The sequence below is a fragment of the Rhamphochromis longiceps genome, linkage group LG20 (genome assembly GCF_057381845.1).
Source record: "Rhamphochromis longiceps isolate RC_006_pf linkage group LG20, R_longiceps_female_GT1.1, whole genome shotgun sequence".
Lineage (NCBI taxonomy): Eukaryota > Metazoa > Chordata > Actinopteri > Cichliformes > Cichlidae > Rhamphochromis > Rhamphochromis longiceps.
In genome coordinates, this window is record NC_140576.1 from 13,266,001 (window position 1) to 13,278,267 (window position 12,267).

The 12,267-nt window shown below is 41.9% G+C and overlaps 1 protein-coding gene across 2 annotated transcripts in view; it reads left to right on the forward strand.

The window, feature by feature from the left end:
• Window positions 1-12,267, forward strand: part of LOC146645063 (plexin-A1-like) — a 316,025-nt gene that overhangs the window by 237,495 nt on the left and 66,263 nt on the right. For both annotated transcript variants that reach the window (XM_085393236.1, XM_085393237.1), the window contains exons 13-16: window positions 346-497; window positions 2,357-2,477; window positions 2,659-2,795; window positions 6,143-6,310. In XM_085393236.1, the coding sequence (XP_085249362.1) occupies window positions 346-497; window positions 2,357-2,477; window positions 2,659-2,795; window positions 6,143-6,310 (578 nt within the window). The remainder of the gene's footprint in view (window positions 1-345; window positions 498-2,356; window positions 2,478-2,658; window positions 2,796-6,142; window positions 6,311-12,267) is intronic.

Below are 12,267 nucleotides of genomic sequence, written 5' to 3' on the forward strand. Positions count from 1 at the left end.
GCCCCGTGGACGCAGCCAAGCAGCCATAATAAGTTTCAATTAAGCAGAGATGATGCTGGTTTGCTTCTGTATACCGGTGTTTATGGGTTTTATGCCCTCTATTTAACAAATTTTCTGTGCTTTTCAAAGCCAAAAGGGTGATTCTTCTTCATCAAAACTAAATCCACAGATGTGGATGACTCAGTTTAAAGTGTGCACATATTTGTGGGGGAGTTTTTCATATCCACTTATGCCCTGATGTTGTCTTAGAGGACCATTTTAGGGACAAATGTAGAATAGAGAGAAACAAAAAAAGAATCACTTCATCCTTTCTGATATCTGTCCCCCATGGTCTTGTCTGTGCAGTTATTCCCTGAGACGGGGCCTCGACAAGGCGGAACCAGGGTGACCATCTGGGGGGAAAACCTGGGTCTGCAATTCAGAGACATCCAGACGGGCGTCAAATTGGGGAAGGTGCCCTGTGTTCCCGTTGAAGACGAGTACGTGAGTGCCGAAAGGTAAGTTGAGAGGCAGAATGCACACACACGGTAACCATGCATGCGCAATCAGACAAAAATAGGTGTAAAAAGGCATACATGTACAATATATTGCCAAAAGTATTCATGACCATAGTGTAAAATCAAGCACCAGGCATGCAGACTGCTTCTACAAACATGTGTGAAAGAATGGGTCGCTCTCAGGAGCTCAGTGAGCTCCAGCGTAGTACCATGAGGGGACGGCACCTGTGCAACAAGTCCAATCGTCAAATTTCTTCATTACTAACATATTCCAGCTGTTAGTGGTGGTGGATGTGACTGAGAATGACAGCAACTTAGCCACGTGCTAGGTCAGGTAAAATCACAGAACAGAGGCAGCAGATGCTGAGGAATGGAAGTCGCAAACTTTCTGCAGAGTCAATCACTATAGACCTCCAAACTTCATGTGGCCTTCAGATCAGCTCAGGAACAGCGCACACAGAGCTTCATGGAGTGGGTTTCCGGGGCTGTGCAGCAAGCAAAGCATCAGATGCAGTGGTGTAAAGCACGGCACCACTGAACTCTAGAGCACTGGCGACATGATGAATCACGCTTCTCTGTCTGGCAATCTGATGGATGATTCTGGGTTTGGTGGATGCCAGGAGAACAGTACTTGTCTGACTGCATTGTAGCAAGTGTAGAGTTTGATGGAAGGGGGGTTAGATTATGATGTGGGTTTGTTTTTCAGGAGTTAGGCTCTTCTCCTTAGTTCCAGTGAAAGGAACGCTTCATGCTTCAGCATACCAAGACATTTTGGACAATTTGATGCTCCCAACTTTGTGAGAACAGTTTGGGGATGGCCCTTTCTTGTTCCGACGTGACTGCTGCCAGCGCAAAAAGCAAAGGCCATAAAAACATGGATGAGCGAGTTTAGTGTGGAAGAACGTGACTGGCCTGCACAGACTCCTGACCTCAACTCAATGTAACATTTTTGGGATAAATTAGAGCGGAGACTGCAAGCCTTCCCAGACAACACAAAGCTGCTATAGCTGCAAATAGTGGGACAACATCATATTAAACCCTGTGGATTAAGAATGGAATGTAGCTCAAGTTCATATGTGTGCGAAAGCAGACCAGTGAATACTTTTGGCAATATAGTGCATCTAAGCTCACAAAGCCTACAAAGACAGATCAATACATTTGCAGCATGCGGATGACCTAAATGCCTCTCTCACAGAATCAAACATAATTCCAAGGACACGCACAAAGAGGAAGCTGCAGCTTGTGCCTCTCTGATCCTGCCCAATCAAAGGACAGGAAAAAATGTCAACCAGAACACGTTTGTGTATAGGTGCATCCGCGTTCAGCAGCTGAAAAGATAGTGACATCAGGCTTTCTTTTTTTGTGCGTTTGTAAATTCCATCTGTCGTTCCTCTCCATTACTCTCTACATATGCTTTTTCCTTTATTTTTCTCATCCCTCTATACTGACATTTACTCCTCTGCAGGGTCCTACACGGCTGAGGAATTGAGTTCACGCAGATCAAACAGTCTCTCTGAAGTGCAGTTAGTTGGGAAATGATGCATGTTGAGATAGAGGGCATCTCTATTCAAATATTACACACACATCAGTTATTCTACATATTATTCCTGACATCTCTGCACCACTCCCTAGTCAGATACATTTTTCCCTTTTTTTTTTTTTTTTTACTATCTTTCACCACTCCTGAACTGTAGATTGAGATCTATTGTCTGAAGCATTTTGGTGTCTGCATAAAGCCTACTGTGACCACGTGACTGACCATTCACTTGTTTTTGCACTGCACTGCACTACATACTGTAAATATGTGACAAAATGAGGAATAAAGAAGCATCTGCTTCAACTTCTCTCTCTGTGAACAGAATAGTGTGTCTGCTGAACGACGCAACCGGCTACAGGGTCCAAGAGGCTCAGGTGGAGGTGTGTGTGAGAGACTGCGTCAACGACTACAGAGCCCTGTCGCCGCGGCCGTTCACCTTTGTGGTAAGGATCCCGGCGAGGAGACTTCAATAACTCTTGTGTTATCTTAGCCGCTCCACGAGGGCCGTGACAAGTTAAGAGACGCTCCCACTGCTGAAACACAATTACATAGTGGACTAAATCATAACTAAGTTGATAAAAACTAGAATATTTATATAGATTTTTTTCCCTCTCTTCTTTGCAGACTCCCTTTTTCACACGTATCCAGCCGTCCCAGGGGCCCATTTCAGGGGGAACTCGTGTCACCATCGAGGGGAGCTACCTCAATGCGGGCAGCTACGTGTCTGTCAGCATAGGACCGCTGCCATGCCAGTTCAAAAAGTAAGACTCCTTTTTTTATTGTTGCTATAAATTTAAAATGTATTAAACTAACCCCCTAAGGAAAACTGAGTGATGCTTAACGTGGTAAAAATAAATTTACACTCAGAGCTGAAAATGCTGAGGATGATGGGAAAAACAAACAGATCAAGCTTAAAGGAAATATGTGCATAAATAAGGATTCTCTGTCTGAAGATTGGTTTTGTGGTGTATTGCAAAAGAAAAAAATAGCATTATCATAAAGATATTACATGCACGTGCAAACATGTAACCAGTATGTCAGACTGGGTTTATTTCTGTGTGTGTGTGTGTCTGTTGTATTAAGCGTGTGTGCATGCTTGTTGCTCGCAGACACTCAGCACCTCTTTGTCTGCTCTCACGCAGGCTTTCCTTAATCTACTGCATGGAGAGAAAAAAAAAAACATCCAAACTATCACCACAGTTGCTTGCATGTCAAATGTATGGATTAGCCTCAAATAGCTAATCTCTATTGAAGCGAGCGTACGCTAGCTTTGATGTCACACCAGTCGTTTCCGTCCTCACGGTAATCCCGCAGACTCCACTTCACCGCGACTGTTTGCTCACCTCAACTCTGTCTTTATCTGTCACACCCTAACTGTGGGACCGTGTTTGTGGCATCTTGTGAAGATTGCTGGGGCATGGGTTCTTTCTGAATGGGGTTGCTATGGTTACAGGCTGGGGGACTCAGGAGACTGGATATCGTAGATTCTCTATCCTTTTTTTTTCTTTCCTCATACTCTCTCTCCCTGTGTGGCTGCTGAGATATAAAGAGGCACAATAGATTCTGCAACACCAAACTGAAGTGCGCTCACATACTTTCTTATACACATGTACTGTACTGTACAAAAGCAGCCACCGCTTAACTGTGCTAAATACATATTAGATAATGTATCTACTGAGGACTGCACGAGGCTGCAATCCAAAATGTTATTTTGGCTTTAAAATAATATTTTGGATTGTAGTGTTTGTCATTGGTACTATTGATTGTTGAGATAATTTTTTAAATGTAAAAAAAGTAGGTGCTTTAGTTAGTCTTAAACATAATAATAATCATAATCTACTAATAATCTAGTAATAATAATCTAAATCTGGGTGTATCATCTGGATGAGGGAGGTGGTTGATCAGATTGCACCCAAGTACAAGTGCAGTCCACACAGAAGGAAGGAAAAAATCCCCCCCCGAATGGAGGCATTATCTGTGCTATCGTTTCCCTTGTCGCTTGAAGTCAACTGCACTTCCGCGAGCCACAAGATCTGTTCGTATTTCCAACAGGACTAAAATAAAGCAGTGTAAATACCAAGGGTAAAGACTCACAGAGTTGTTGCAGTTACCTAAATGCTGTCTTCAGACAGTCTGTATATAAAAGATGGACATACATAACATCACCGAATTTTGTAGTCATGTAGACAGTTTGAAACGTCAGTTGTAGTTTTTTGGGGGGGTTTAAATGACAAATGAGAATATTTAACGGCTCGGTCATATTAAAGTAAAAATAGGACAGCATCCTTCTTCTGACTATGAATATCAAATCTCACTTTCAGCTATTTATTTTGTCATGCCAACAACCATACCAACATTTTGGCCTTCTTGTTATGCTTTCATGAAGGTACATGTTTGCTGGCATGACAAAGTAAATTGGGGAAACTAAGAAGTTTTGTGCTACTGCTGCTTATTGACTTGGATAATTGACCCTGGAGTTTTGGTGTGGCACTACCGATAAATGTACCGGGAAGGCAGGTCCTTTTAAGACACTGGACTAAGAAAAATCCTTTGTTGCCTGGTAATTGCATTGATTTCTTTTTTTTATTCTGATTTTTTTTTCATTTGGCGATTGACTGCAAGTAGCTGCGGCAACCAGCTGATCAGCTGAGTGTGCAACACCTTTAACAGCACCTGACTGCGAGTGCTCATAGATCTGGTCCCAGTCTTTGGAGCAGCTGTTCTAAGTTAACAAGAACACAAGTTCATTGCACAAGTTTGGAATAATTTTGTTTACAGCCACTGTTTATCCTTTAGTGTAAATGTATCATAAATAAGAGGGTGGAGTGCTAAGTTAGCTAATGTTAGCAAGCTACATACAGAACATATGAATAAAACACTACAATTAGACACACTACAAAGTTTTCGACTGGGCTGTTAAAATAATAGACCACATCCTATGCCATGTTATTAGTTAAATAACTGCTCCAACAATACAAACACCTCAGATTAAGTGAGGTGAGGCCTAGCAGACAGTTAGCAGCTATAGCCTGACTCTTTCAGCAACCACTTATAACTCAGCCTGCCCACTCAGTCTGTTATTTGTATTAAAGTATAACTTTAATACCACCCCCACCAACCATGCAGTCTTTAGCAAATCAGCTAAAGAGACAAAGATTTTTATTCTATCCAGACTGTAGTTATTTAATTTCTGCTGTTAAGTTAGGCATTTTTGTAATGTGACTCTATGTGGATTGACCTGCTTTTTGAGCTTTTCTCAAGTGGCCATTCTCAAAGGAGCTGTCGTTTTTGACACTTAAGTGTTAGCTTTTTTTTTTAGCCCTGTAGGTTGCCACTTGATAGACTGACATAACGGTCTTTAATCCCAGTTGTGTAAGTGGCGACAGATAGTTCCAACTATACATTTGCTCTGTCTTGGCCTCACACATACAAGCTCAAGTTGTGAACTCTGATTCGTATGTTCCAGGAGGCCCTCAAGCTGATCAAACAGCAGGACTTGGCTTATTTTGTGAGCTGAAGTGCTCTAGTTATAAGCAGAATGATCTAATCAGGCAGTTTACAAGATGAGTTAAAGAGCATGAGATTAATTGGCTTCACAGGACAGACATTGGTAATTACAAGAAAAAGTCATTTAATATGTCATCTCTTCTGCTCGAACCTCGGTATGAAATAAATGTCCTGGCACAAGAAAGAAATCATTGCCTCTTCATTATTACAATTCTTTATTCTATAATTCTGAGTGATTAGGCTCCCCTAGCTGCTTGCTAGGGTGCTGCTAAGATTTTTCCTCTGTTAGATGTGAATACTTTCCTTCTCAAACCTAATTTTACTTCTCTTTTATTCCCTCTATATGTGTTCTTGTCCAATAATTCTTTATTAATTAGAAAATTCCTGCAATCGGAAACTTTATTCTGTCAGAAGAAGGGTTGCTACCTTTTCTGGTGAAATAGGTTTTATCTTTTCAGAGCCTGGCAAATGGAAATGTGAAAATACAGCCCTTGATTTGAGCATGTTAACATTAGTTATATAATTTGCTCTCTACTTTGCTGAGACTTGTCCTTGGGCTGGAATCGATTTCCGTCAGCTTTTCCTCCTTCTGTCTGTCCAGGAGGAATGCCCGTGAGATAGTATGCGTTACACCAGCTGGACTGGCCTCGGGCAGTGCCCCAGTCTTGGTGGACATCGATGACGCAGAGCTCAGAAACCCAGAAGTCAAGTTTAACTACACAGAAGACCCCACTGTTCTGAAGATTGAACCTGACTGGAGCATTGCCAGGTAAGCTAATGTGTTGTGTTTGTAAGTTTACAATTTGAGTAAGCAGCATTTTTTTTTTCAAGGGATAGAAACAAAGATGTTGCTCCTAGAATATATCCAAGTGGTTCTGAAGAGGTCCTGTGGGGACATTAATAATAATCAATCAATCAATCAATCAATCAATCAATCAATCAATCAATCTTTATTTATAAAGCACTTTTCATACAAAAAAAAAAAAGTAGCACAAAGTGCTTTACATAGTTAAAAGCAGCCCACCCCACCCTCCAACTCACTCCCCACACTCTCATTAACATAAATGATGTGAATACACACATATCCCCCCCCCCCCACACACACACACACATATCCCCCCCCCCCCCCCCCCCCCCCCCACACACACACACACACACACACACACATACACACACGCGTACACTTAAAGAGTAAAAATTGGGCTGGGCTCGCATGAGCCAAGTGATGAAACACTATAACAGGGAGCCGTCTGCACCGGGAGCCGGTCACAGCTCACAAAACTGAACCTAAATATTTTTTCATGCTGGAATTTTGTCTAGTTCAGATCCCGAATAAATGTTGGCTGGATAATCTCAGCAGCTAGCAGCTGAAAGAAATTACAGTCTAGCTTTTTGCACTACTCCTGTGCTCCAGAAGCATCGCGCTGGCAAATTCGAGGAAGTGTTCTCGAAGCAGTCGGAGCAGAGTTAAATGCAGGATGAGAGCTCTGACAGCTAGTTTAGATGGAGGTAAATTGACAGTGCCTCCGGAGGTTTTTCATCTGGCTCGAGTGAGGCGTTTTCAGCAGAGGAAATGAGCAGCAGCAGAGGCGGCGGCAGCACGGTTTATCTAAAAACAGAAGAGTTTAAGCTCATCGTGTAAAGCGGGTCATTAATGGCTTGATTTTGATTGGTTGATTGAAGTGGCATCTAATACTGATCTGCTAACGATGAGTGAGAAGTAATGCAAACGATGCGCAGATTTCCACAGCCTTTCACACAGCGGCTAAATAAATAAACACTCTGCTCCACTACTCAGCACTGAACATGACAGCAGCATCACTGGGGAAGACGCACACAAGCAAACCATTTCACATTAAAGTAGATTTACTGTCAAACGGGGCAGACACATGCACTTATTGGGCTTTATGATGGATACTTAGGCTACTAGAAACAACTCACTCTCACCCTTGTGGTTTTTCTGGAGCTCCATTACAGCTAAGTAGGGCTGCCACAAATGATTATTTTGATAGTCGACTAGTCACCGATTATTTTTGCGATTAGTCGACTAATCAGATCATGCATCCATTGGACGTACAGCGTACAGCTTATTGCACCAGCAGGCATCTGCTCTTATATAACTATCATTAGCTTACAGCTTTAAGATTTTAAGGTATGTGCTAACTAAAAATAAAGACAAGATGATAGTTTATTAAATTTTAATGAAATTTGTAGATTGTTTCGGTGAAGTTTAATAAACTCCTTGCTATCTAAAATATAACAGGACACCGGAGTATATTCTCGAGCATCTCACACTTCTGATAGTGTCTTTTGTTTGGATCTTACAAAGCTTCAAACGACGCGTCGACTATTAAATCGGTCGTCGACGATTTTGATAGTCGACGTAATCGTGACTAGTCGACTAATCGTGGCAGCCCTACAGCTAAGATTTATTCCTCTGTGGGAGGTTGTTTGAGTTTGGTGTTACTTGGACTAATCGCAGGTTTTTAATCCTATGTGGGAAGCATATTGTGCCGATTTTTATCGCCAGCCGAAATACACACTGATGAATGGCTCCTACTGGGTTTTTGTGCGGTTTAACTCTGAGAGCTGTGTGGTTAAAACCAGTCAGTTAAAAATAACCTGTTGTTTGGCTGTGGTTAAACTTTATAAGGTAGTACTTTATTTCCTTTCACATATCCTGTCAAAGCCCTGTTCCTTTATGTCCAGAGCAACATTTTCTCATTCTCTTTGATTGAAATTCATTTCGATATTTAAATAGGCAGCAGTGATGCCTTTTTTCTTTTTTTACCCCTTGTTTTTTTTTACCTGTTCTTGCCTCTTGCTCCTTCTGTGCTCCTCCCTTCCCTGTTGTTACTCATCAGCAGATTGTAGGAGATAGATGCAGAGCTTGTTAGAGAAAAGTGTTGATGAATCCTGCCCAGTTCCCTTTTGCCCAGTAGGGCCAGCCAAGGAAGCAGCTGAGGCCCAATCACTGCCCTTCCCACCCACTGCGAGGGTGCCTCTGTGAATGTGTGTGTAAAAGCTCAAAACGGGGGTTCTACTTCAGCAAGCTCACTCAGGAGTGATGATCCCACGCAAACAAGAGGCGTGCGCGCACACATACACACAGACGCCCCGCTGATTCCCAGAGTCCCTGATGTTTGGCCCCAGATCCCTCCTCCATCTGGTTCAGAAAACCAGAAAACAACTCATGCTCCTCGGAAACAGCAAGCAAACTGCGATAGACAAAAGTGCGTGTGGCGCTTCCAACCAGTAGGAGCTTTAATTTGAATGATGAATTTCAGCCAGCGATCGGCATCACGTGTCGCTTTAGGTAGAAAGTAAAAAGAACCAGTAAGATGTGATAGTATATCTGTTCGTATCTGCCTTATTGTCTGCCTTTGTGCGGCTACATGCATGCCTGGGGAGCATTATCATTGTGCTTGGAAGATGATAGCGAGAGTGGATAAAAGAGAGTGAAAAGAGAAAGAGAGCAGGGGTGCAGAGAGAGAGAGTGCATTACCATTGTGCTTGGCTGATGATATTCCATTTAGGACAAAGACAGAGCACTTCAAAAATAAATCAATGAGGAGTACTCATCTGGGATACTGGGGGAGATTTATTTGGGTAGTGGTAGAGGTTAGAGAAGCAATTTTGGAACAAAATATTCAGATTTCTTTCTCAAACAGAGAGTAAATACAGCAGATGGCTCGGAGGCTTGCCACTCCTTCATTGAGTACTGCCAGTGTGCCTTTGAGCAAAACTGATTAGTACTTCTACTCCAATATAGCTGCTTCATGGTAACTGTGAAAAGTGGTAGCTGCCAAGGCTAAACGTGTGTGTGCTTAGTCAACAACTTAATTACGAGCAAAAAGGTCAGACCAGGAAGTAGCACGGCAAAGTTTGTCCATGCCAAGCCACCAGCACAGCAGCCGGGCTGCGAGGTGAGCATTTGTTAAATGTCACTTGTGTGTATAAAGTCAAGAAGAGCACTTGTTGGGAATTCTCAAAAGTGCAAGCGCTCAACTGTCTTGTTGGAAGGACTCGAAAATCAGAATCCTGAAAGCTACCTGAGGCTATTTTGCTATTTTCTACAAACTCTTGTAGGACTGATTGTGCACACTAACATACTAGTTAGGAGCAGTAGATCTTTAATTGCTTTTACTTTTTCTTCTTGGGTTTGTATGGTGTTTTAATCGGTCAGTAACATTTGCTACCAGTTGCAGTTTTTTCCAGCCACACAGAGACTGTTGGGCGACTTCCTGCAAACGACTGGTTGCTAGAGAAATGTGTATTTCTTAGCTGGTTGGCCAGTGTTTGCTGCAGGTTGCTAGCAATCACTAGGAGAAACTGGCAAAGAGCAGCAAAGAGGTATACAGTGCTGCACTGAAAATCTTGTGATTAGTCTGGTAACTAACAGATTTCCACAGTTTTCAGGGAAGAAGCAGGTTGATTTAGTGAGTCTAAATCACCACTAAGCTGTAGTTTACTGAGAGGTGCATGCACGGTGCACAGAGGCGTATGTATACCATCGACTGCAGTCTGCTGTAAACGAACGCAACTTTTTCCAGGTACATTTACCCAACATACGAGGGTTAGCAAAAATGGATTGTTCAACACAATAAAATTCAGCAGATTTCTCTATTTGACTCTCTGTTAACTTACCGTTACAGAGTAGCTTGACTGAGCCTTACACGTGTGCTTCAGTGTTCAGTTTCAACTTGCAAACAAGTTTTTAATCATTTACTGCTCCACAAACAAAATCTTGAAAAACTGTTCCGATCCTCCTCTTACTGCCCGACAGTGACAGAAAATGCTAGAGAAAATGAGAAGTAGTCAAAAAGGAAAGGAGTCCAGAGAAAACAAGAGAAGGATGAAGAAAGAGAGAGAAAGACTAACCGCAGTAGCTGGATTTCCCAAGCTACCTGTGGGAGTTTATTCTGATTGTCTTGTTGTCTGTTCCCTGAAGCATGTACCTGAGCTAAAGAGACTCACTTAGACAAAGATAGGAGCAACAGGGACAGAAGGATTCAGAGCAAATACACATCAAGCTGAAGAGGACGGCAGCAGAGGAGAGGGGAGGACAGCCGGTGTTACAAGAAGTGCAGTCTGTCTGCTCCTGTGCTGCATTTGTAGCACAAACTTTAACAGCTAATTAAAAAAATCTGCTTCTTTGAATATCCTCTGGGCTCCTTTCTTAGGTGTCTTCATCTGCCTTGTAAAGACCACAGTAATAATATGCCAGGTCACTTGTTCCTTCTGTTAGCTAAGCGTGGTCCATGTTATATATAATGTATACTGAAGGTACTGGGGCACTGCTTATGCAACAGTGTTTCAGAGCCTCAGATTATTATGATGCTTTGGACTATCTTGCATTCATGAGGTCTTAAGCTAAACATAAATAAATATATAATATAGAAAATATATTAATATATAACACAACAACATTAATCATTTAAATGTAAAGCAGTTGTCCAAACCAATATGCTGAGAGATCAGTCCGTGGCCGTGACACAGAAACTAATTTCTATTCAAAGTGGAATGAAGGAGATTAAAAAAATCATTAAAATAGGTTAGATGGAAGTTTCCTACTTAAATTTCTTAACATTAATTAGAGTCTGCTCAACAGAACAAACTTGATTTGTACAAAATTAATTTTACTACACTGGCAGAGTTTCAGAGTTTCATGGCACCCATCCATAGTGAATTGAAGTGTCTCGCTTCCAGTTACTTAAACCGAATTTGGCTCTTGAAGAGTACAGCGCTGTAGAAGAAATGACACGAATACTGTATTACAAAAAAAAGAGTTAATGTGTATACTTTGTAAAAGTGTGAGCAATCAGAAAAATATTGGTACCTTTGTCAGCTGTCAAAATACAAGTCAGAGGCTTTATGCTTCCTATAACACCTATAATCGCGTATTAAACATGATAGTGTTATCCAAAGAATGGATGAGATCAGGTATCCTAAGCGAGTAATGGGCAACCTGCCAAAAAAGAAAAAAAGACTCTGAGAAGCTGAGAAGAATAGCCAGGCTCGAAGCCTTTTATATACCTACAATGCAAGAGATGGTACGTCTACCTTTATCATTTACTCCCTGTCTCACCCTATCATTAGCGTTTGCCGCTATTGTAAGTCTCGCTGGATTAGAGTGAGAGATGAATGTCTCTTGTTAGCCAGCCAGACTCTCTTCCTAAGATATTAACAGGTTCTGTCTCTGCTTCTTTTCACCGTGTTGTTCATTCTGCTGTTGGTGCTTGTACGCCAAGTCATTCTGGATAAGTGTCAGATTAATGCTGACTATGAAAAAGACACCTTGGTATTGCAGAAATCAATGTTAATATGTGGTAACCCACCAGATGAAATGTGCTCTGGCGCACGGTGGAGCGTCACAAAGGAGTACTTGAGGCGAGGGACTAAGGTTTGTCCAATGCCTCAGTGAATTCTGTAATACTATGACAGAATTTGTGTCTGCCTATATGGTATTTATTATATCCTGTGGATGTGCTGCCATGATCAATTGTCTAATCCTGCAGGAAGCCCTTAACTTCCCCTCACTGAACTGCTGTTCATACTAACATAGGAAGAGCCTGCCTTCAGAGCTTCACCTCTCATTCAAGAGACTTCTTCAGTTCTAAAACAACTGGTGGAGACTTCAGGGTAATAAAAACCTATTACCTTGTAGTAGGCATAGAAGAAAGTTCTAGGAGTCACGTTCCATCTAGTGGGAAATGTCTTAAAGCA